Genomic DNA, 24,949 nt, shown 5'->3' with positions numbered 1-24,949 from the left:
GTCATCATACAAATCCAGATTTCTTGGTTAACTGCTTATGTATTTGGCTATCTGCCACCTAGGTAAGTGATATCTGGTCCACTTTGGCCACTTGTTTAGATTGATGTCAATGTTAAATATTTTTACTTTCAATCTAAATAAAAGGTGGGATTGATAAAAATGGAGTCTCTTATAATAATTAATAACAATAATAATAAAAATAATAATAATAATAATAATAATAATAATAACAGCAACAACAACAGTATCAACAGCAATGCAGTGTCCTGTAGGCTATTTATAAGGTATAATTGTACCAATTGTACAACCCCAGGTGGGCAGAGTTTAAGGTGTAGGGAACATTGTATGCAGAAATAAACAACAAAAGTAGATGTGATTGGTGCATTATGTAAGAGTTGTACTTTCTGTTAAGCCTTTAAAAAAAGTTGAACCTCTTGGCAACATGTGAGATTATATTAATTCATATCTAGTCACATTTTATATTTTTTTAATGATTTTTAAAAAATGTACACATGACTGAAAATGTGTCTGTTGTGACTAGATAAATCTTACCCCTGTCTTGTTCCAGCAGAGTTATCTCTTAAATGCAGTGGAGTACCTGGTTCTGTCTTTGTCAAATTGACAATCTGACATTGTTCTCTACGACAGTGCATGACATACAGGCCTAGGTAGGATAAAAAGTATATTTATTTCACAAAACATTAGCAATGAGATCTATAGAAGAACAATTGGTACCATGATACCTTCAATATCGCTGTTCCCTACGCTTGAAATGACAGTTTCTGTAGAAGCAGTCTTTGAAAATAATGTTGATAAAAAAAGCAATTGTAATGAGATTTAACTTTTGAAAATACTACCTTATTATAAACTAGTAATATTTAAACCTTTGAAAAACCTTGTAAATATAGTAATTTACATTGTGACATATGATATGTGCAGTTGAATTTTTATATATTTTGAGCTTTTGTTTAATTTAACATTTATTGTCGATATAAAAAGATTGAAGTTTTACTTAATTTTAGCGTGTACCAATTCAACGTATAAAGAATTTACAAGACGTAGCTGTTCCGCTTCAAACTTTAGTGTACGGTTTCAGAATTTAGGTACTACCTCGTAGCTCTTCCCCAGTAAGAATTAATAAAGCTTGGTAACAACGGAGACAACAATTGACAGGTTTCTTGCTAAAATTAGGTAAAAAAGTCACATTTACCTGCTTATAGTGTGAATATATGTTTAAATAATAGTGAAAACAGGTTATAAGACGTCATGTCTTTTTTAAAAAGTGAATTTTTGATGTACACGAATAAATTCCTATTAAACGTTTTCAAGCATGATAAATCCGTCTTCCTCGAAAATACATTACAATGAGCATCGTTGTTGATAGTTTTACTTTTAATAGCCACAGACCTAATGAAAGTATGATGACCTTTTTATATTAAAAGTAAGCATATGCTCTTTGTTTTCGATTTGAAGAGAAAGAAATGTTCTTACATAAAGCATATATACACGCGTAGAGGATCTCCACTAATTAAAGTGAAAGCCATATAGGCCATTTATACGTTCAGTACCATCTACTTCAGTAATGTATGTTGATTTTTAGAATTTGATTACAAACACCTTTAAATGGTGATCATTCACTTTATTTTTTTTTTTGATACTCCTACAGCCTTGTTCCTTTAGAATGTCATTATTTACACACCGTGACAAACACATTACTGCAAAACTCCTGTTAAAGTACATAGGTTTTCGATCGTGTCTCCCATGAAACACTTCTTTACAAGTTGGACCACTATGTCCTATAGAAATAACACATACTTAAATATATTGTCCTGATAGAATCTGAGAAGGCCTTGATTATACGGATGATTTATATTCGTGTCATTTCTCCAATTTATTTAAAACAGTTACAACATAATATGGCACTATTTATTTGTGAATCAGTTGCAGGTACATATATCCACACTTGATAGAATGATGTTTTTTTATATATAAGTATGTAAGATTTGCATTCAGATGGGCGTTTCACAAAATTTGAAGTGCTTCTTAATGATAAGGATTAACTGCTAATGCAAACCAAATATTGTGTTTTTGGTCAGTTGACCATCCCTGCATTTTAGTGCTGACCATACTGCTTTTTTTCCTTCAGGGTAAAAATAAAATCCACCTACCTACCTGCCCTAATTTTATAACTATTGTAATAGGAAATTAACATGATTTTTTGGTCTAATCAATCACCCTGGCTTCATGTCTGTTTACCTAAGTCAAGCCTTGACCTAGACTGCAGATTGGCTATGGCTGACCAGAATATGTGAAGCAGGAGCATCCTGGGGGTAAATGAGTCACATCAAGAGGACATATTTCAGGGAGAAATGGTGCATCCTTTAATAATTTCATGATATTTGAACCAGAGGCTAAGGTTGCTGACAGCTCCACCATATACCTTTTTATTTTCCTTTCTGTGGTTTTAAAAGTGATTGACTCTTAGGTTTATGCAAGGAAAAACTGGATCCACCAAAATCACAAATAAGAGGAAAATAATCGAGCCATATCTTGAAGACAACTGTCATTCATGCATGACACAATGATAGGCGCAAAATAATCAAGATTGAATATTATCCAGGTCTACTGTATGACAGTATCAGTATCGGTATCTTTTCACCATCATGGGTTACAAAAGTATCATTGCTGTTTATCCGCAGACATCATTGCTCCTTTGTATTAATTGTAACTACAGATGCCAAGCACATAAAAGCCCAGGTGGTGAATCAACACAACTGGCAGTGAGCAATAAACTCCTTCTTTGAAATTACTGACAGGACATCAAAGACAAAGGTTATTTTTATTACAAAGCAAGCCTACCTCAGAAGCTGACTTTTGTAACAATTTTGTTGTTGTAAAGGATATCACTACCAAAGTTATTTTATTGCAAAGTAAGCTGACTATGGATTCTTTTAAGTGAGCCTATATTTTCCCCTGAATATACAAAGATGGCCAAGATATGGAAGCAAACTTTGGTTTCTTTTCACCAGCATTCACAGGAATTTTGAAAATAAATTGATACAAATTAACATATTTTAAAGTGCCACAATATAATGCTTCACTCACGGACATAGATGACCCAGCATTACCCAGAATATTTGGAGAAAAGTCATGTGATGAATTCATGAAGGGCAGAAGAGAAGCATATTTCGCAAACAAGAGGGAATAATCAAATGATTATATTGAAGACAACTGCCATTCATGCATGACACAATTTTAGGTGCAAAATAACCAAGATTGAATTATATCCAGGTCTACTGTATGACAGTATCTCGCAAATAAAAATCATTATTTGATAACACATTCACTTGAGAGCAAGTGACAATCTCTTTGCCAGGTTACTAAAGTATCATCACTCTTTACCCGCAGACATCAATGCTCCATGCATAGAAGCCCAGGTGGTGAATAAACACAACTTACCGACTGGACATCAAAGAGAAAGGTTATTTTTATTACTAAGCAAGCAGACCTCAAAAGCCAACTTTGGACACTCTGAAGCTGTTTTTTTGTAAGGATATCAATATAAATCAATATAAAGATTAATTTATTGCAAAGCAAGCTGACTTCAGAGCCAATTATGGATTCTTTCAAGTGTGCCGATTTTTTAAATTTTTTTATTATACAAAGATGGCTGAGATATGGAAGCAAACTTTAGTTCATTTTCACTGGTATTCAAGGGAATTTTGAAAATAAATTGAAACAATGGAACAGTTTATGGTGACAATATAGTGCTTTATGCATGGACATCAATGAGCTAACATTGCCCAGAAGGTTTGGAGAAAATAAAATCGTGATGAATTCATGAAGGTCAGAAGAGAAGCGGATGATTTTGCTGACAAGATGATCATTAGCATGGATGAAATTATAGGGTACTTTTATTGCATTCCTGGATGGACGACAATAACATGGGGGTCAGAAATGTGAGAATTAGCATGACTGGTGCAGTTTGAAAAAATCTGACTTTACTCCTTGCAGTTTCCACTTCAGGTGATGTGTTGCCTCTAACAGTTTTTCTTGGTATGAGAAAGCTAAAAGAATATTCATGTGCAGAAAGAATGGATCTTATGTGTGTAGGAGATGTGTTGATGAGCTGCTGCTGCAATGGATTAAAGAGTTATATCTCAAGCACACAGGTTTATTTTTTTAAAATAAAATTTCACTTGGAGTACGTTTTCCAAGATGTAAGTTTTGAATGATTTAAAAGGTGTTGCACAACGTATGACTTGATAAAAATGATGTCCCAGTACATAATAGTGTGCAAAAAGTTACTTTTAAAATTAATTTATGGTGTCCCAACAAATATGGTGTCCTAACATATACGGTGGGGCCCCGAGTGGCCGAGTGGTCTAAAGTGCTCTTCATTATGGATCACTGCCATCTCACCTCTATCTGCGGCGGTTTGAGTCTAAGATTCAGCCAATGTGGGCATGTGAGAAAGCTTGCCAGTAGCTTCTCGTGGGTCAGTGGTTCTTTCTGAAGTTTTCCTGGGTTCTTCCTCCACCATTAATACTGGCTGCCATGTATAGCCTATCATGTGCTGAAAAATGGCATAACATATGGTATAACATATATTTTCTTATTTTATGACAATTTGATTTTGTGATGATATTGTAAAAAAAGCTAAATCATTTATCCATTGTGATTTGAGTCTAATTTAAAATGCTAGCTTTCCCTTCTCTATTTTAAATTCTCCTCTGTATGATTTACTATACAATTAAGTAAACTATTTTGCAAATGGAACACTAGCTGCAGATGGGTGTGTGTGACCTTGACAGTCAGCAAATCATTGCAGTGGAGGATTGACTTTAACCTCACTTAAGAGGAGATAGCCATTTTGAATGATATGTGGATAATTCTTAAATCGGATTGAAAGAGTTAAGCTGTATGTTATAGGAGATGTATCTATTATGCATTTGCCAAAGTGAAGTAATTACATCCTTTCTTGATAAGGAAGAAAGGTTCTGATAGATGTGAAATGAACGGTAAAAATTCATGTCAAAACACCGCTTTACTTAGACATGGATGGAACAAAAATATTGTATAAAAAAAAGTTCTAACAGATCAGTGTAACAGAAATTTGACAGTAGGTAGATATCACATGATTGGTTTTGTTTTGGGACCCCAGCAATGTCACCAGCTGTAAAAAATATATAATTTAGCCCAGTATTTAAATATTCTACAGATACTCTGACAACTACGAAACCAGTCTATTGCATGCATACATGTCAAGCCATTTTCTGTCATGAAGAATCTGCTTATATCTCTGATTGTTTTCATCAGATAGTACAAAATGCCAAAGAAAGGAAAGAAGGGAGGAAAAGGAAAGAAAAAAGGCAAGAAAAAGACAAAGGCAAAGGGACCAGCTAATGCAGATGTTATTGTCCAGAGATTGTTGAAATGCTATGAGAGAAACTGTATTGTGACAGAGTCACAGATGTGCTTGACCATCAAGAAAGCCTTGCAAGCCTGTATTGAAAATGGTGCAATATTAACGAGGGTGAGTTTTAATTATTTATGACTAAGTTTGTTGTGCTGGATTCAATTTAAATTGTTCCTATTCTGATATTTTAATCTCTTTACTTGTTTAGAGATCTTGGATTCAAAACATAATTCAGTCAAAGAGCAGCTTTACTACAAACCTCTCCCATAAAGAATTGGAAACTTGTTAAAATCAGTCTTAAAATTCAATTGAAGATACTTTCAGTAGTTCAAGTAATATTTTTGTTCTTCTTTTTTGAACCATACACATTCCCAAATACCTCATATAAATAGTATTTAATTGTACTTTGTTGTTATATTCATTTCATTGTTGATTGCTTTGGTGGCCCAGTGGTTATAGCTTCCACCTCGGATACAGGAAGTCCAGGGTTAGATCCCTGGCCAAGTCATACCATAGAGTTATAAAAATGATACTAACAGCTACCTCACTTGGTGCTCAGCATTAAGAGGTTAGTGTTAGGACTGGTCGGCATGGTGTCAGGATAATGTGACTGGGTGGGACATCATGCTACATATCTGCAGCATGAAGTCTCAGTGCTATAAACATCACTATAAACTGCCACACTGAAGACATCATATCGGTATGACTGAAAAATTGTTAAAGCTTTGTTAAAAATTCAAATCACACACACACACATTTCATTGTCTGTCTGACCCATGCCATTATAAATTAATTCCTGCTTCATGACATGTCACTCCCTTATTATAATGTTGACTTTCATGAACAACATTATAATGAGGGTGTGCTGTCTTGAAGTTTTACATTGTGATTTTTCTAAATAGGGCACATTCATTTCTCAGAGTAAGATTTATGGACATTACTTCAAGTAATTCTTCGATATGATTCCAAGCTTGTTGATGATTAACATTGTTCTAATAAGCATTTCTGGACCGCTCCGGTGGCCTATGTGGTTAGAGCATCTGCCTCAGATGCAGGGGGTTGTGGGTTTGAACCCCTGCCAAGTCACACTAAAGACTTATAAAATGGTACTAGCAGCTGCCATGCTTGGCACTCAGTGTTAAGAGGTTAGTGTTAGGACTGGTTGGCCAGGTATCAGGAAATTGTGAATGGGTGGGGCATGATGCTACATGTCTGCAGCATGATGCCCCAGTGCTGTAAATCATATAAACTGCCACACTGCAGACATCATAGTGATTTGACTGCAAAATTGTTAAACCTACATTAAAAATCCAAATCACACACACACACACGCACACACACACACACACACACAAAGCATTTCTGAATTCCATATTTATGAAAAGTGTCTTAAATTTAAAATCTCTTTTTTAACCAGATTTTTAGCGGCATAGAGAAACTGAGAGTTTATACGCTAACGTTGGAGGGTTCTGCCATTTGTTTCAATATTTGCTCCATTATTGTCCAGCCTTTTCAACCAAAACTGGACTACATAATATAATATACTCTTTCTTTAGTCTCAGAAATGGTGAAACACTATGCTTTTCAGTTGTTGTTTTGTTTTTCTTTCATCTGATGTTAAGCTGTTTATATGACTTAAACTTTATTTAAACAGTGATTATTAAACAGTTGTGAGAAAATATATTTCTGGTAATATATTTAAAATATCAATATTATCAACTTTTGATGCATTTTGATTGATTATTGGAAGCCTACTGTTATCTTCATCTATCACTCCATAATGCAAACCATATACATCCGTTAGAGCTGAAACAAATACCATATTTTCCTATTTGAATATTTGTTGAATGTATTTAGACCAGATATGAATTACATTCTGCCCTTCTCTACCCTCAAACTGCAGTGCTAAAAAAATGTTTATGGTCATACTGGGTTTGAAGTTAAACAAGAAAAATAACAATTAACTTCATCTGAGTTTTTGCCTTATTCCTCCAAACTATTACTCGATACCCCTAAAATGTAGTTTACTTTGATTTATATGGCTGAGTTTACAGTACATGTATTTTCAGTGCTTCAACATAGATTGGTAGTTGACCATTCAGTTTCAAGGCTTAAGAGGGATTCCCAACAAATAGTTATGATTTGTTTTCAAAAAGGCATAGAAAGAAAAATTTAAATAATCCCATCACAAAGTAAAATATATGCTGATGACTATGCTTTTGTACTAATGAATGACAATGACTATGCTTTTGTACTAGTGAATGGCAATGACTATGCTTTTGTACTAATGAATGGCAATGACTGCTTTTGCACTAGTGAATGGCAATGACTATGCTTTTATACTAGTTAATGAATGGCAGTGATTATGCTTTTGTACTAATGAATGGCAGTGATTATGCTTTTGTACTAGTGAATGGCAATGCCTATGCTTTTGTACTAGTGAATGGCAATGCCTATGCTTTTGTACTAGTGAATGGCAATGTATATCCTTTTGTACTAATGAATGACAATGACTAGCTTTTGTAATAATGAATGGCAATGTCTCTGCTTTTGTACTAGTGAATGGCAATGACTATGGTTTTGTACTTATGAATGGCAATGATTATGCTTTTGTACTAGTGCATGGCAATGCCTATGCTTTGTACTAATGAATGGCAATGACTGCTTTTGTATTAATGAATGGCAATGTCGATGCTTTTGTACTAGTGAATGGCAATGTATATCGTTTTGTACTAGTGAATGGCAATGATTATGCTTTTGTACTTATGAATGACAATGACTATGCTTTTGTAATAATGAATGGCAATGACTGTGCTTTTGTATTAATGCATAGCAATGTCTATGATTTTGTACTAATGAATGGCAGTGTCTGTGTTTTTGTACTAATGAATGGCAATGACAATGCTTTTGTATTCATGAATGGGAATGACTATGCTTTTGTACTAGTGAATGGCAATGCCTATGCTTTTGTACTAGTGAATGGCAATGCCTATGCTTTTGTAATAATGAGTGGCAATTACTATGGTTTTGTACTAATGAATGGCAATTACTATGGTTTTGTAATAATGAGTGGCAATGACTATGCTTTTGTATTAATGAATGGCAATTACTGTGGTTTTGTACTAATGAATGGCAATGACTATGGTTTGTATTTATGAATGGCAATGTCTATGCTTTTGTACTAGTGAATGGCAAAGACTATGCTTTTGTACTAGTGACTGGCAATGACTATTCTTTCATGCTAATGTACGACAAAAACAGTTGTATTGTAACAGCAGACTCCTCAGTCCATGCCACTGAAATAGGTCTCTTCCAATATCATGTCACTTGTCTCTGTACATCTTAGCAATGTGAAGTTGACATCTCTTCCAATATCATGTCACTTGTCTCTGTACATCTCAGCAATGTGACATTGACATCTACATGACTTAAAAACTAAATAAAAAACAAATGCAGAAAGATATTGGATTGATTTTTACAAGTTGAGATGATTGCAGGGGGTGGGGTGGAGGTAGATATGCTTGATTAACCATGGTTACACCTTGCTGGAAAAAATGTCCGATAACAAAGTTTAAATTTGTCAGAGGTCTAGTTGATTATGTGTAAAACCTTGTTCATTTGAATGTGACCCCAACTTTATACAATGTTCTTTATCAGGTTTCTGTATTTCATGTACTCTTTAAAAGAGTTCCTCAATGACACTGAACAGATATGAGACTGTTGTGAGCAATGTAACTGTCTGAAATGTTGATATCATGAATACCTTGTGTGTCAGAGTTTGAATTTCAAGTGATTGAGGATGTTTCTTTTACAGCATGCTGCCAGACTTGCTGGATAATTCTTCTTTGGAGTTTACAGAGTCCTTTGTTTAGTTATTCACTTCAACTCTAGCAGGAATATTGGAAGAGGCCACTGGCAAGGGGTTTTTATAGATATGAATATCATGTGCTCTGATATATTCTCACAAGTTATGATGCAAATTCCTGATTGTTACACCCTGATTGTTTGTAGCAAGCTGCCTTATTGGTGATAAAGTACATTATGTCCCGATCATGTTCATATGGTCTCAGCTGCAGACAGTTTTTAGACATATATGTTTCCTGATTACTAGTGATGTAAATCAAAATTAAGTGTTGTCCTACTTTTAATTAGTTAAAACAGTTGATGACAAAATTTTAAAAATGCCAATAATAACACAAATGAATAAACCAATGTTATTGTATTTACAAATTGTTCCTTCTCTTTACACATCTGACATCACTGCTGAAAATGTTTCTACTTTCAATTTAAATTTTGACACTGATATCTCCTTAAATCGATAACTGTCTATTCTTGTTTTTCAGGATCAATTATTAGTATGAAATTAAACAATATTTTCTAAAGAAGGTAGTAATTTTAATTCTTAAAGAGAGAACTAATTTATTTAAATATAATGATACTTAATTTTCACATTATTTCAGTTCATCTTAGAGGCAGTAACAGTGGAGAAGGAGGGGGACGTACCTGTGTTGCTGGAACCTCTGTTGGCTGCCCTGCGTCAGGAGAGATACACCTACATTAAAGATCTCCATATCTGGAAATACCCTATGTCTTATGAAAATACAGCAACTCTGGTTTGTATATCTTATATTTTACCATCCTGATCCAATGTTGCATATGATCCAGCAGATCAGGGTCTTTTTTGTTTTGTTTTATCGATTACTTCTAACAAACTGCATAGATACCAGTCTGTAAGCACATTATGTGATCCACCCTTTGGAATACCGATTACACTAGCAATCCATTTATCTATCTACAGGAAAGCATACAATATCCAGATCTATTGGATTTTATCCAGACAATCAGTAGTCTGGATGATCAAATTTTGGTTTGACAGTTATAACAGTGAAAGGACGTATCTGGATTAAATGAATCCAATAAACTTTTTCCACTGTACATGTATTAGTATTTGAGTAAATACTAATGCTGTTTAGATGGTTAACACATTAACCCCTGGAGCTTTTTGTCATTTTTGCCTAAAAATCGAGTAGGAAACACATTTTGAAAGCTATTTCTGAATAGACTTGAAAACACCAAATCCCCAGTCATCTTTCAATAAAATACTGCCTAGTGGTGTTAGAAACATCAATTTTCATTGGCTATTTGACTCGCGTATGAGCGGAAGGGTAAAAGTTGGACTGCTTTTTTTTTTCTTTTTTCAGAGCCATTATTTTTGTATGGAGACCACTCTTTATTCCAAATGCCCTTCTTATCCTACATTTTGCAAAGGCTCATCTGTCTGTTTGCAGTTTATACTTGTTTGCCTTAGATATGAGACCAAAAAGTCTTAAATCCGGACACAAAATCAGATTCCGACCACTGGCAAATTTTGAGTAAAAAAAAGTCGGGTCCAAAAAATGAGGTTTTTCTATCTGTATTTTGTAGTGCAACTAGATATTCCAGATTATTTGGTATCATTGTAGAGCTACATCTGTCTACCTTTCTATAATACCACCCACTTTAGTGTATCATGCATGACCATGACGCTACATAGCTCAGCAGAAGGCCACTACCTCCTGCCCCGTAAAGTCGTCGCTAGGGGTTAATGTGTTAACAGGTTTAAAGTCATGATGGAATACAAGTTTTATTTCTTATCATTTTATGAGTTAATAGTTTCATTTATTTGGGAGACATATTTTAGTCCATATAAGTGAATAATCAGGATGAATGACATACAGATTATGGGTGTTTTACTGTATCTGTCTGCCTATCTCTCTGTCAGATGCATTTAACAGGAAGGCATGAGAGAGTTGGTCACTCTCAAACCTGTTGTTGGGACTCTTGGAAAATGGAGGTGACTCACAAGCTCAGGTAGTCAAGCTAATATAGAGATTCTATCGAGCCCTGACTGCCATTAAACAGGGAGAGGAGACACATTTTTGCATTATAGAAGATCCCTTCTACTGCAACTTTAAGGTCCAGCAAAGATTAAGTTGACTGAGGGTCAACCAGTATTCTAGGTCTGAGTTACCATATATTTAATTTAGGAGTTCAGGGCTATCAGAATGCAAGGGTCTGGATTATGATCTGTTTAAGCATGGAACTGAGGGGCTAACCAGTAGTCTAGGTCTGGGTTACCATACTTTTAAGTCTGGAGGTCAAGGGCTATCAGAATTCTAGGTCTGAGTTACCTTTACATTAAAGTTGTATAGATCAATCGGCTACTGTGTAATATCAGGAATTTTTCTATATTTGGTTAAAGATATGCATGGCCCAAAAAAATATGTTTGCCGTCGGCTGACCATCCCAGTTTCTCTTTGCTGACCCTTGCACTTTTTTCCCCCATGGTAAAAAAAATCACATTAAATATATATAATGTTTAAAAGTAGAAAAAAGTCCTGCTTACTCTAATTTTAAAACCAGTAGAATAGCAAACAGATTTTATTTTTGTCCTATCAAAAATTCAGTACAACAGATGGTAATCTTTAATCACACATAAGAAGGTAACAAGATAATTTGTTAGCTAAGAGTATTTTGTTTTGTTCAAGTGCTTTCTTTGGGCTCTTAATTTAAGTTGGAATACTAGTTTCTTTTCTAGTAACCTGTTAGGCTACCTTCTGACTTTGAAATTTTTGGACCGTGAACTTTGAATCAGATAACAGGGGAACCTGCATTTTGAGGGATGTGGAATAGACCAGATAATGGTGGATCCTGCAGCATGGATATAGAATAGTCCAGATAACTGGGGACTATGCAGTCTTGGGGATGAATGGTGGATCCAGCAGTGTGGATGTGGAATAGTCCAGATTACTGGGAACTCTGCAGTCTTGGGGATGAATAATGAATCCTGCAGTTTGGATGTGGAATAGTCCAGATAACAGGGGACTATGCAGTCTTAGGGATGTGGAATAGGCCACATAATGGTGGATCCTGCAGTATGGATGAGAAATAGTCCAGATAACAGGGGACCCTGCAGTTTTAGGGATGTGGAATAGGCCATATAACAGGGGACCCTGAACTATTTATGTGGAATAGGCCAGATTACAAGGGACCCTGCAGTCTCAGGGATGTATAATAGACCAGCTGCATCATCCATTGGTTGTAAGACAAGTATTGGAGTAAATCCTATTGTTATGCGATGTGTTGCATGATGATTCTCCAAGTTGGAAGGCCTTTTTTTAAATAGAGTGTTTTATATAAAAACTGTGACATTTAAATTTATATTTGTATGATTTTACTCCTTTTTGCACCTTATTGCTATTGGGGATAATAAAACTTACCTGGCACTATATAGATGAGTCTGTAATTATGTGACATTATACATAAAAATCTGAACCAAACAATGTCAAAGTGATTCAGGTAATTGTGAGGTAATTCTGTTGATCAGGAATTGGTTGGGTGCCAGTCATCCTGTAAGAGATTAATGTAATACAACATTTTGCCATGCTGCATGATACTATTTCATGCATATTTGAATAGGAAGCCTGCTGAGTATGATGAAGCAGCTGCCTGCTAAAATATGCACTTAATCATTGTACTGTATCAACCAGAGTAGGGCATTGATATATTTTGCACACCCTGGTATTGCAGTTTGCAAAGATAAGTGGTTGACTATTCAGATTTCTTAGTTTCTTTAGTGGATTTCACACTGTAAAGACAACTTGATCCAATCATCAAGTCATGGAGAGTACATTGTATAAATTGTTAAAATGTATTGTTCTGTAGTGATCAAAATTTGTGATGGTGTCAAAAGAAACTGTTAAAGAGTTCTCTGATATATATGATGTTAACATATACCGGGGTATTTTCAGTTTATCTATTTTAATATGATTCATTACCATACATTGGTTATATTTACCCATTTTGATATGATTCATTACAATATGTGTGTTATATTTATCCATTTTAATATGACTCATTACCATATATTGGTTATATTTATCCATTTTTAATATGATTCATTACCATACCTGTGTTATATTTATCCATTTTTAATATGACTCATTACCATACATTGGTTATATTTATCCATTTTGATATGATTCATTACCATACCTATGTTATATTTATCTATTTTGATATGATTCATTACCATACCTGTGTTATATTTATCTATTTTGATATGATTCATTACCATACCTATGTTATATTTATCTATTTTGATATGATTCAGTTTCATACATGTGTTATATTTATCTATTATAATATCATTCATTTCCATACCTGTGTTATATTGATCCATTTTTCATATGATTCATTACAATACCTGTGTTATATTTATCCATTTTAATATGATTCATTACCATACCTGTGTTATATTTATCCAGTTTTAATATAACCCATTAGCATACCTGTGTTATCTCACAGACTGTGTGTTCTGCTGAGGTGGATTCTGGTTAGGGACTATCATATTTTCCTATATTAAGCTTGTATTCAATGTTAGGCTCATCCTCTATATGTAGAAAATATTTGTGATTTTCTTTTCTCGGTCTTTAATCATTGATAAAGCCTCTCTCACTTACTACAAAACCTAATAGTTAACTACGCTTCACTTGTGATAAGAAAGACACTGTCAACTGAATAAAGTTATATCTCACTTTATTTGAAGCTAAGATATTATAAGTTTTAATCATACACTTTCATTAAAATTTATGTATCCTTCCAGGCATTATTGTTAGAGAAGCCATTTTATCCAATCCGCCAGATTGAGATGATGGACTGCCTTCTAGATGCTGATTCAGCACTACGGTTGTCCAGAACCTTTAAAATGACTGAGGTTCTCACGATGATAAATCTAGACTACAATGAGTAAGTATGGCCTTTGAAGAAATCTAGTCTAAACAGTGTAAAAGTATATTCTCATGCCTGGATTTAACAATTATTAGCTTTTTACCAAACAAATTGACTAAAGCTCCACACCCTGAAGATATTTTTTACTGTGAATTTGTTCATCAGTGCATCAGAATTTATCTTTTCTCAGACAGTATACAATTGTAGTTGGATCTTGATCTCAATCATTTAGGCACTTTGCATTTATTGATGAAAGAAAGAAGCCCATCAGTTCTGGGGTCAAAGGTCAAGATCAATGTGATAAAAGGAAGAAAAATGACTTCTGCACAAATATATTAGGTTACAACACATACCTGGACCAAACTTTTGTGGATGGCTTGCACTTGGAGAAAGGAAGAAGCTTATTGATTTTCGGGTCAAATGGTCAGGGTTACTGAGACTGAAAAACAAATGGTTTATTCACAACAGTTTCAGTTCTTGTTTGTGTATCTTCCCCACAGTTTGGGATGATTGATGTTTTGGGTCAGAAAGAAATTTATTTAAAAGGGCAAAAGTTAAGGTCACTGTGAGTGAAAGGAAAATGATTTTTTTTTTGCAGCATATCCTTAGTGCTAGACCACATACCTTGAGCAGAGTTTGTGTAGGATTTGCAGTTAAGATATAGAAGGTTTCTTGTGATTTGGGTATCAAAAGGTCAGAGGTGAAGGTCATTGCAGCTCAAAGAAAATGAGGTTTTGCAGAATGACTCTTGTTTTAGAGTAAGTTCCTTGACCAAACTTTGTGGACAGCTTACACTTATGATAATCAAAAAAAATATAGTTTTTGGATCTAAAGATTAGACTCTTATATCAAAATTATGGTCTCTGAAGAGTAAGTTTAGTTCAATACTGCATACCATGACACTAGATCCAACTCATTGATACTCAATGGTCAGTAATCTCCAGGGTCAAGCAAGTCATACTAGTGCCCACACAGAGAACAATTAAACATGGGGTGGGTTTACCATGTGCCAATCATTAGAATTTGCATAACTTGGTGATATGCAATGTTTCGAGGTGTTACCATATATACTTGCAAAAAGTGATACCCAACTACAAACAACATAGACCCAGATCCACCATCTCATAATGTGCCATGAGATCTGGGTGTATCTTGTTCTTTAGGAGAATTCATTATAACAAAATACATAGAGCCTGATATGCCTGCATTGTATGCAATGGTACATCAGGGTCTATATTGTTTACAATTGGATCTGACTTATGTATGAGTATGTATGGTATTTTATTGCTAGCATGAATTTTATGACTTGACAGTTGCAACCTTATGCTGCAATAATGTATTAATTTTAAGGTCCATTTGATAATGTATTGCTCTAAGGTCTGTGTGATAATGTATTAATTCTATGGTCCATGTGATAATGTATTAATTCTAAGGTCCAAATGATGATGTGTTCATTGTGAGATCCATATGATAAGGTATTAATTATATGGTCTGTGTGATAATGTATTAATTCTAAGATCCATGTGATAATGTATTAATTCTAAGGTCCATGTGATAATGTATTAATTCTAAGGTCCATGTGATATGTATTAATTCTATTGTCCATGTGATAATGTATTAATTCTAAGGTCCATGTGATAATGTATTCTATGGTCTGTGTGTTAATGTATTAATTGTATGGTCCATGTGATAATGTATTAATTCTAAGGTCCATGTGATAGGGTATTAATTCTAAGGTCCAGGTGATAATGTATTAATTCTCAGGTCCATTTGATAATGTATTAATTTTATGTTCAGTGTGATAAAGTATTAATTCTAAGGTTCATATGATAATGTAATAATTCTAAGGTCTGTATGTTAATATACTAATTCTATGGTCCATGTGATAATGTATTAATTCTAAGGTCCAAATGATAATGTGTTCATTCTGAGGTCCATATGATAATGTATTAATTTTATGGTCCATGTAATAATGTATTAATTCTAAGGTCCAAATGATAATGTGTTCATTCTGAGGTCCATATGATAATGTATTAATTTTATGGTCTGTGTTATAATGTATTAATTTTATGGTCCATGTGATGATGTCTTATTTCTAAGGTCCATGTGATAATGTATTAATTCTAAGGTCCACGTGATAATGTATTAATTCTAAGGTCCATGTGATAATGTATTAATTCTAAGGTCCATGTGATAATGTATTAATTCTGTTGTCCATGTGATAATGTATTAATTCTCAGGTCCATTTGATAATGTATTCATTTTATGTTCAATGTGATAAAGTATTAATTCTAAGGTTCATGTGATAATGTAATAATTCTAAGGTCTGTATGTTAATATACTAATTCTATGGTCCATGTGATAATGTATTAATTCTAAGGTCCAAATGATAATGTGTTCATTCTGAGGTCCATATGATAATGTATTAATTTTATGGTCCATGTGATAATGTATTAATTCTAAGGTCCATGTGATAATGTATTAATTCTGTTGTCCATGTGATAATGTATTAATTCTAAGGTCCATGTGATAATGTATTCTATGGTCTGTGTGATAATATATTAATTTTATAGTCCATGTGATAATGTATTAATTCTAAGGTCCATGTGATAATGTATTCTATGGTCTGTGTGATAATATATTAATTTTATAGTCCATGTGATAAGGTATTAATTAAGGTTCAGGTGATAATGTATTAATTCTCAGGGACATTTGATAATGTATTAATTTTAAGGTCAATGTGATAAAGTATTAATTCTAAGGTTCATGTGATAATGTAATAATTATAAGGTCTGTGTGTTAATATACTAATTCTAACATCATTGTTTGATGATGTATTAATTCTAAGGTCAATATGATAATGTAATAATTCTATGGTATGTGTGATAATGTATTAGTTCTAAGGTCCATGTGATAATGCATTAATTCTAAGGTCCATGTGATAATGTATTAGTTTAGAGGTCCATGTGATAATGTATTAATTATATGGTCTGTGTGATAATGTATTAATTTTATGGTCCATGTGATGATGTATTAATTCTAAGGTCGATGTGATAATGTATTAATTATATGGTCTGTGTGATAATGTATTAATTATATGGTCTGTGTGATAATGTATTAATTGTATGGTATGTGTGATAATGTATTAATTGTAAGGTCAGTGTGATAATTCAGTTTATTATGGCTCTTTTTACAGGTTTGGAGATGAAGGTTGCAAAAATTTATGTAAGGGTTTGGAGAACAACACTACCATATTGGCACTGAGTCTCTGTTTCTGTGATCTTGGTGTTGACAGTGGGCGATACCTGGGGAACATTGTGTCTACAACAGCACTTAGGTAAATAGACATGACTTGGGTTTTGCTAGATATAGATATCAATAGCTCTTTTCATAGTCCAAAATAACTCTGACATTGTCCATCTATCTATAAGTCTGACTATCAGACCCGCATCAACATGTATATTAAGCACGGCATTTGACCCAGTATCTCACTGAGCAATGTCATTTGATACGTAGAGGATGTGACCTACATCATTTTAAGATTTATGACCTATTTATAATACTATGGTGATTTGCATTACTGTTGGCTGTTTTCTGCACAGTCATGTAGCTTGCTAATAATATAAATGCATTATTTGGAGTATTGCAGTGACTCAAAAACTATAGCCAGTAGAACATTGTATTTTGAGATGTAGAAGTGTCATGAGGTTTTACTCTATATACAAAATTAGGTCACTGTATTTTGTGCTGTTTAAATCAATTCTTAGACCCTATTGTCAGCAGACTGTTATCTTCTGAATAGTGACACTACGGGCACCAATTTTTCTGACATTTGTGCTATGCACCACAAATTTAAAGATCCAGAGAGCATGGAATTTCTTTCTTTTACTGGAAACAACAGGATTTCTTCCCCATTTCATGAACTGAAGTATCAGTGAAAATAGCATTTTTGATAAAAGCCATGAAATACTTACCAAAGAAAATAAATGAATTGACATTATTTACTTTGCAGAGAATTATACCTTGATGGGAACAACCTACTGTGTGAGGGGGCCATTGAGATTATTAAATTGTGTGCAGAACAGGCAGAATATGAGGCATACCAGAGGGCAGAGGAACTGCAGAAAAAAGCTGAGGAGGAGGCAGCCAAGCTTCAGAAAGGTAAATTCAAAATTCTTAAAATCATGTATAAATCTTAAAACAAGGGATTCATGGATCTCTACATCTTGCTTTTTTCTGCTTGGTTGAAGTCTGCTGCCATACTGTTGGTCACTAGAAAGTAAATTGCCTTTTGTACAAAGTAAGTTAATATTTAAATTTCACTCTTATGAGGCCTCCCCTTCACAATGAAAAGGTTAACTTTTAAACAGAGCATCCTTTCTTTGGTGTGTTTGTGGGGGGGGGGGGGAATTTTAGAATAATGGTAAATTATACATTATTGGTATTGAGCAATGTGGCTTTTGATTAAGGGATGGCCTCTTACAAGAGGGGACCACTGTACATACTTTTTATACTTTTTAAGTGGGACTTTGAAATGTTATGGCTCAGGGGTAAATCCTCAGTGGATAGTGAAAGATGGAGTGTCCATCACTTATTGCATAAATGAATTAGCATTTCATGCCCAAAAAGTGTATATATGACAATGGAATGAATGAGGTTTGGACCAGTTCAAACAATGTGCATTCAGAATTGAAAGTTGTAGTGTAGTTATGATGGTGAATTATTGAGTTCATTGCAATGACAGCAATTCCACTTCCACATGAGGTTCATGGGAATGACTTGATGGAGTAACCTGAGGGTGTTAGAAGCACACACATGGGAATGACTTGATGGAGTAACCTGAGGGTGTTAGAAACACACGCATGGGAATGACTTGATGGAGTAACCTGAGGGTGTTAGAAACACACGCATGGGAATGACTTGATGGAGTAACCTGAGGGTGTTAGAAACACACACATGGGAATGACTTGATGGAGTAACCAGAGGGTGTTAGAAACACAGGAGGTGCATCGGAATGACTTGATGGAGTAACCAGAGGGTGTTAGAAATACACACATGGGAATGACTTGATGGAGTAACCTGAGGGTGTTAGAAACACAGGTGGTGCATGGGAATGACTTGATGGAGTAACCAGAGGGTGTTAGAAACACACACATGGGAATGACTTGATGGAGTAACCTGAGGGTGTTAGAAACACACACATGGGAATGACTTGATGGAGTAACCTGAGGGTATTAGAAACACAGGAGGTGCATGGGAATGACTTGATGGAGTAACCTGAGGGTGTTAGAAACAGGAGTTGCATGGGAATGACTTGATGGAGTAAGCTGAGGGTGTTAGAAACACACACTTTGGCTGATCACCTGACATTGTTTCTTTTTTCACTACTGCTTACATTTAAGTAAAAATGAATGTAGCCCTAGATTGTTAAGTCTAGTGCACATTGTGGTACTGAGTGCCAAAGAGTTCTTATTTAATGCAATTACTGAGGGTCCATCTTACCGTAAGGGGGTTGACTGGTGACTAAAATGTGATGATATCATGTTCAAAACAAAAGTCGGTTTTAGTACGAGTGGGGCAAAATGACTGAGAAGAAGTCTAATAGTTATCCATCCTAAAATAAGCAAATGAAGAAACAGACTCTAACATAACAGCCAGTGCATGTTGAAACTATCAATATAGATGAACACAGTCAACAAACACAGATGACATGAGAAACAGCACAAAAATCCAAAGCAACTGCCTCAAGCCTGTTAAGCAGTGTTGGCCATTTTGAATCTTCGAAATTAAAGAGCAATGTTTAGAATTAACTTCGTGGGAAAAGAAAACAATCCCCACCCGTGAAGCATTACATGTAACAGGTTTCTTCAGCTATTTTTAAAGTTGTGGAGTTGCACACAACTACCACTTCGTTAATATTATCTCGAATAAACAGATCATATCCAGATTTATTAAGTCATCACTCTATTTCGTTTGTGATGTGTACAAAGGGTTAAACAATAACCAGATGTGGAAGATTAAATGTCTGGTTTTACAGAGAATTTGAAAGGAAGATTGGTATTATTGTCTCATATTCTCTATCGGAGATTAGTGGGTTGTCATCTGTGTTGAAAGTTTATAGTTGTGCAACCAGGGGTTACATGCAAGAAAAATAGTTGTTTTATTGGTTTGTCTAATGAAAACATTAAACTATTGTTCAGAATTAACATACATGTCTTGATATTTACACCTAACAACTGTATTCCATTTCCCGATTTCACTATAGTCAAAATGTCCACATGCAAAATGAAGCATTACTAAATGATTGAAAACAAGTAAGTTTTTTATTACTTGTTATAATTTTATATTTTTGTAATGTTTGTTTCTCTAACATCATGTTTTGTTATTATTTTAATGTTGGTTCATTCACATATTTCATAATTCACATATTTCATAATTAACACATTTTATAATTCTCATTTTTCATAATTCTCATTTTTCATAATTCTCCTATTTGTCACTTTCCTTGTTGATTCAATTTTGTATTCATTTCTAAACTCTCACTCTGTTACTTCATCCATTTGTTCAGTCATTTGTTTGTATATCCCTTGTATAAATTCATATTGTAGTATAAAGGATAACTTGGGAATATGCAGATGGGTTTAATTATATCATTATTGACAGTCTAAGTTAAAATAATTCAGAAAATAATCAGTTGTTAGTAAAACCTGGATGCACAGTGATGGTTAAATTGATACTGCCAACATAAAAACATAATTGCTGAAGATATTGGTAATGTGTGAAAATAATATGCTAGAAAATCCCAAACTGTCTTTTGTAAATTAAGTGATTTTATATAAATACCCATCTCACACACTCCCTGTCTCCACAATAAGCAGTGTTTATCCTGACCAACCATGTCTTATTTGTCAAATAGAGACAACAACACAGAAGCTTATTTCAAAATTTGTATATTTCTTTAATTTAGAATAATTTAGAATTACTTTTCACAACTTAAGATGATGCATTTTTGCAGAGATAGCCCAGAACATTTAGAATGCTACTATATAGCTTTGCAAAATGGCTTCACAAATTCAGTGATATTTTTTTTAAGAGACTAATATAATGTCTATTGTTCTCAATGAAGATTAATATTCTGGTGCATTTATTGGTAACTTAACTAATGAAGCGTCTTTTCAAATGTTCCTAGCTTTTATATTCTGTATGAATGACATAATGAAAATGGGAGTTTTTTAAAAAGAAATATAATATTTGAAATCATATTGCATAACAGATGAATGGTGGAAGATGTTTTAGATGTTCTTTTTATCATTTACACAGCATAAAAAATCATGTATCTCATTTCACTGAAGCTATGTTAATGAAAAGCATAAAAGACTTTTAAAAAGTAATCAGGTATTATTTTAATTAAAAAGTTACAGGTGAGAAAGGTTTTTTATCGATTGGAACAATTTGGTGTGAAATACTGGACCATGCTGGCCTCCATTATGGCAACAAATAACCAAATGATGGTAGTACAGCATTAGTGTGGGGTCCTCTTTCTGAAAATCAGTGAAAAGTTCAATGCAGCATGCAAAGTCAAGTGGTAATAATTAGCCCAGAGTTCTGAGGTTGTAGCTGTTTTATGCAAAATAATTTCACTTTCAGTGTTTTGCCAGCCTTAAAAATGTAATGCTCCAGTCAAATACTATGTAAGAACATTTTTAGTTAAACTAAGTAACCTCAGTTTTGATATTTACCAATGCCTCATAAAAAACACAATCAGTATTATCCATGTACTCTTTAATTCCTATTTTTAGTACTAGTATTTTTGTATATTTCTGTTTGACTTCTTATTTGATTCATTTACATTCTTCTTTCGATGCAGTTTGTATTTTTCTAGTTCACTTTAATTCAGTTCCAGTTAATCTTCCTTCTCATGTTGGTCGCTTCCTTTAATTTTTGATGATTTGGCATGTTCTGCTATGACCAAATCCCCCATTATGACCTAATTTCTTTAGCCTGAATGTAGACAAGGTACAAGTTTGGTGCAGCATCCAAAGGCATCCCACTGATATCGGCTAAATTTGACGTTCATGTCATAATCTGTTTTACATTAATTATAACATATCATTTTAAAATATTTAACCTAATTATTGACTTTATTTTCCTTTTCATACATTTTCAGATGCAATTCATTAAATTTTGGTTCATCCAATTTTGCTTATTATTTTTAGTTTTAGTACTTAGGCATGTCTGCCATAGGCAAGCGGAAACCCCAAATATAACCTATTTGTCTTTCTTAGAAATACCATTAAGAGGGCAAAGGACTTAAATGCAGGTGACAGTTTTCCTTTTATAGTAAAATTTAGTTTTTTGTTTGCCTTATTTTAAAAGGTGTCTAAAATATAAAAAAGTACTCAGACTGTCCCAGAATAATTCTGTCAACAGTTTTGCAGGAAATCGTAAGTGATTTAAACAGCAATTTTGGTATCAAATATATCCTACTTCAGGTGCACACTTGTGGAGCCCTCCAGAATAGCCTGTATATCTTGGAAGAAAATTTAAATACTATTAAGACAATCTAACAGCTGTTAAAACAAAATACAGTTATTAGTCTGCATTATTTTAAGGCTTGTAACAAAATTTTTAAAAGAATTCAAACTGCCCGCAGAAAGTATTCCAGCAGCTTCATGGAGATCATAAGTGACTTAGAAAACAAACATTAATAATAAAGTGGTCACCCTGATAGCCCATACAGATTGCAGTTAAAATTTGCCTTTTCACATCTGTGATGTCATACATTTTTGACTGGAATTAAGTTGTAACTCAAGATTAAGAGTGCTATTTAAGAAAATGTTCTTTTGGCTTACCATTCAGTTCATCATGACAAAATAAAACATCTACAGTCCAAAGAGCTCATGTGATATAGTTTACGTCTCCACTAATATTGCGATTAAGCTGGTACTGAAGCCCTTTCATTAAAGAGTTATCATTCACTAAAAATAAGTGGCTGAAAACTATGATTGTGATACAGACAGGTTTATGTACATAATATTTATATATCTTTTTGCTGATGCTGTTTTTTTTCTAAAATAAAGCCATTGGTAATGTTTGCAGTTGAAAGTGTTAGTGCTTTGTGCCTGTTCTTATTTCTTCTCGTTCAATCAAAAAAGCTTTTTGGCAGTATCAACCGATACATGTTTAACTTCAGATATGCTTTGTATTTGTACTTATTTATTCTCTCTCCATACATGAAGACAAATTAACGTGTTCTGTCTCATTTTTTTAAAATGAGTTTTTCTTGTGACTGGTTATGCATAATAAATATTTATCTTGTTTTTGTGAGCAGACCATGGTGATATTGAGTCCATGATGTCAGGAACGGGTAGGTTGTCTCCAGGAGTGTATGACGATTATTGTCAAGCCAGTCCATATCTTATTCACTGTCTAGATGTGTTTGTAACCTATTACAACGAAGTCATTTCTTTTCATGGGTCACCAGTTTTCATGGATTTAATATATACTACAAACCAAAACTCTTAAAGATGCCAAAGCCAATGATAACTATATGAAAACAATGCTTATTTTCCAGTCCAAGAATTTAAATACCAACAATAATGTCATTTATTGATTCTAAACATTGAAAATAGATACTCATGAAAACAAATGAATTCACAGCATGCAGTGATTTTGCAAGAATAATAACGTCACCAATAATATCAGACTTGTGTCACTGGTGTTTTTGATGTGTTTGGTTTTGTCAAGTCAGCTAGTTTTGGACATGAAAATTTCACATGACAGTTGAGAAAAGTTTTTGGTTACAAAACAATGTTTTGGTGTGCATTAAAAAATGTATTAATTTTTTAATTTATGTAATATAACACTTGAGAATGAATTTTCAAGCCTCCTCCATGGCTGTGATGTTTAAACTTTTCCAATTTTCCTGTCAAAACATTTTAAAAATTCATGTAATGATATTGACTTCCAAATATTTATACACATGTATTAAGTATGCAATACCATTTGGAAGCAAACATTTTAATGAATGTTAAAGAAATATAGAAATCAGATTAGAGAAGCTCACACAATCTGTTTGAATTCAATAAAAGTCTTTCACAAATTTTAAGTTGCTATGGTAATTTGCATGCTGTATTGATATTACAGTAGATAACCATTAAAGAGGCAGGAACTGCTCAATTAGTGAAGCATTTGTCTGTCAACACATGAACTAGCTACTTTATTATAGGTGCATCAATTCCAAGTTTCTCTTGAAAACAAAGAGCCATACATTAAAACATTAACTAAAAAGTGAAATTGCCTTATGTAGCTCAGGGTTGTTACCAATGTACTTGTTTGTTTCTTTTTCATCATTCTACTGGACTGCTTTTATATTTTAATTCATATAAGAGACTGAAGTAATTGACAAATCTTAATACTCCATAAGAACATATCAGTCTGAAATTTGTTTATTTATTAATCAGTGTTACTGAAACTTTGTGAAAGGACAATTCTAGTGAGTTCTTTAGAATGTGTGGATTTTAGCCAGTTCAAAACTTGTGGAAAAACCCTAACGTTGATGGTTTAAACAAAGTACATATGAGAGTTACTAGATTTAAAAATAAGTGTGTTAGTTGGAAGACATTATGGATGTAGAAAGATCAGCGTGTTTCAAATACGGGTGTAATATCACATTTATATCCTGCACATTTTTGTGTGACATTGCCATAGCCATGAGTGTAATGCCAATGAATGGATTTTTTTAAGATGAACTAACAGTGA

The 24,949-nt window shown here is 33.7% G+C and overlaps 1 protein-coding gene across 3 annotated transcripts in view; it reads left to right on the top strand.

Annotated features, from left to right (window-relative positions):
- The first annotated feature begins 1,139 nt into the window (after positions 1-1,139).
- LOC149799873 (uncharacterized) overlaps positions 1,140-24,949 on the top strand; it is a 45,548-nt gene continuing 21,738 nt past the window's right edge. Inside the window, exons 1-7 of one of the 3 annotated variants that reach the window (XM_089959310.1) lie at positions 1,140-1,173; positions 5,320-5,536; positions 9,880-10,032; positions 14,064-14,206; positions 17,385-17,525; positions 18,201-18,349; positions 23,520-23,555. In XM_089959310.1, the coding sequence (XP_089815436.1) occupies positions 5,330-5,536; positions 9,880-10,032; positions 14,064-14,206; positions 17,385-17,525; positions 18,201-18,349; positions 23,520-23,555 (829 nt within the window). In that variant the 5' untranslated portion in view covers positions 1,140-1,173; positions 5,320-5,329. Of the gene's footprint in view, positions 1,192-5,319; positions 5,537-9,879; positions 10,033-14,063; positions 14,207-17,384; positions 17,526-18,200; positions 18,350-23,519; positions 23,556-24,949 lie in introns of all 3 variants that reach the window. The other 2 variants (XM_089959309.1, XM_089959311.1) reach the window with 2 other exon arrangements.

Source organism: Sinohyriopsis cumingii, chromosome 5 (assembly GCF_028554795.1).
Source record: "Sinohyriopsis cumingii isolate HCF-2022 chromosome 5, ASM2855479v2, whole genome shotgun sequence".
Classification (NCBI taxonomy): domain Eukaryota; kingdom Metazoa; phylum Mollusca; class Bivalvia; order Unionida; family Unionidae; genus Sinohyriopsis; species Sinohyriopsis cumingii.
The sequence above is the reverse complement of the archived record's forward strand: the minus strand, read 5'-3'. Positions and strand labels throughout refer to the sequence as shown.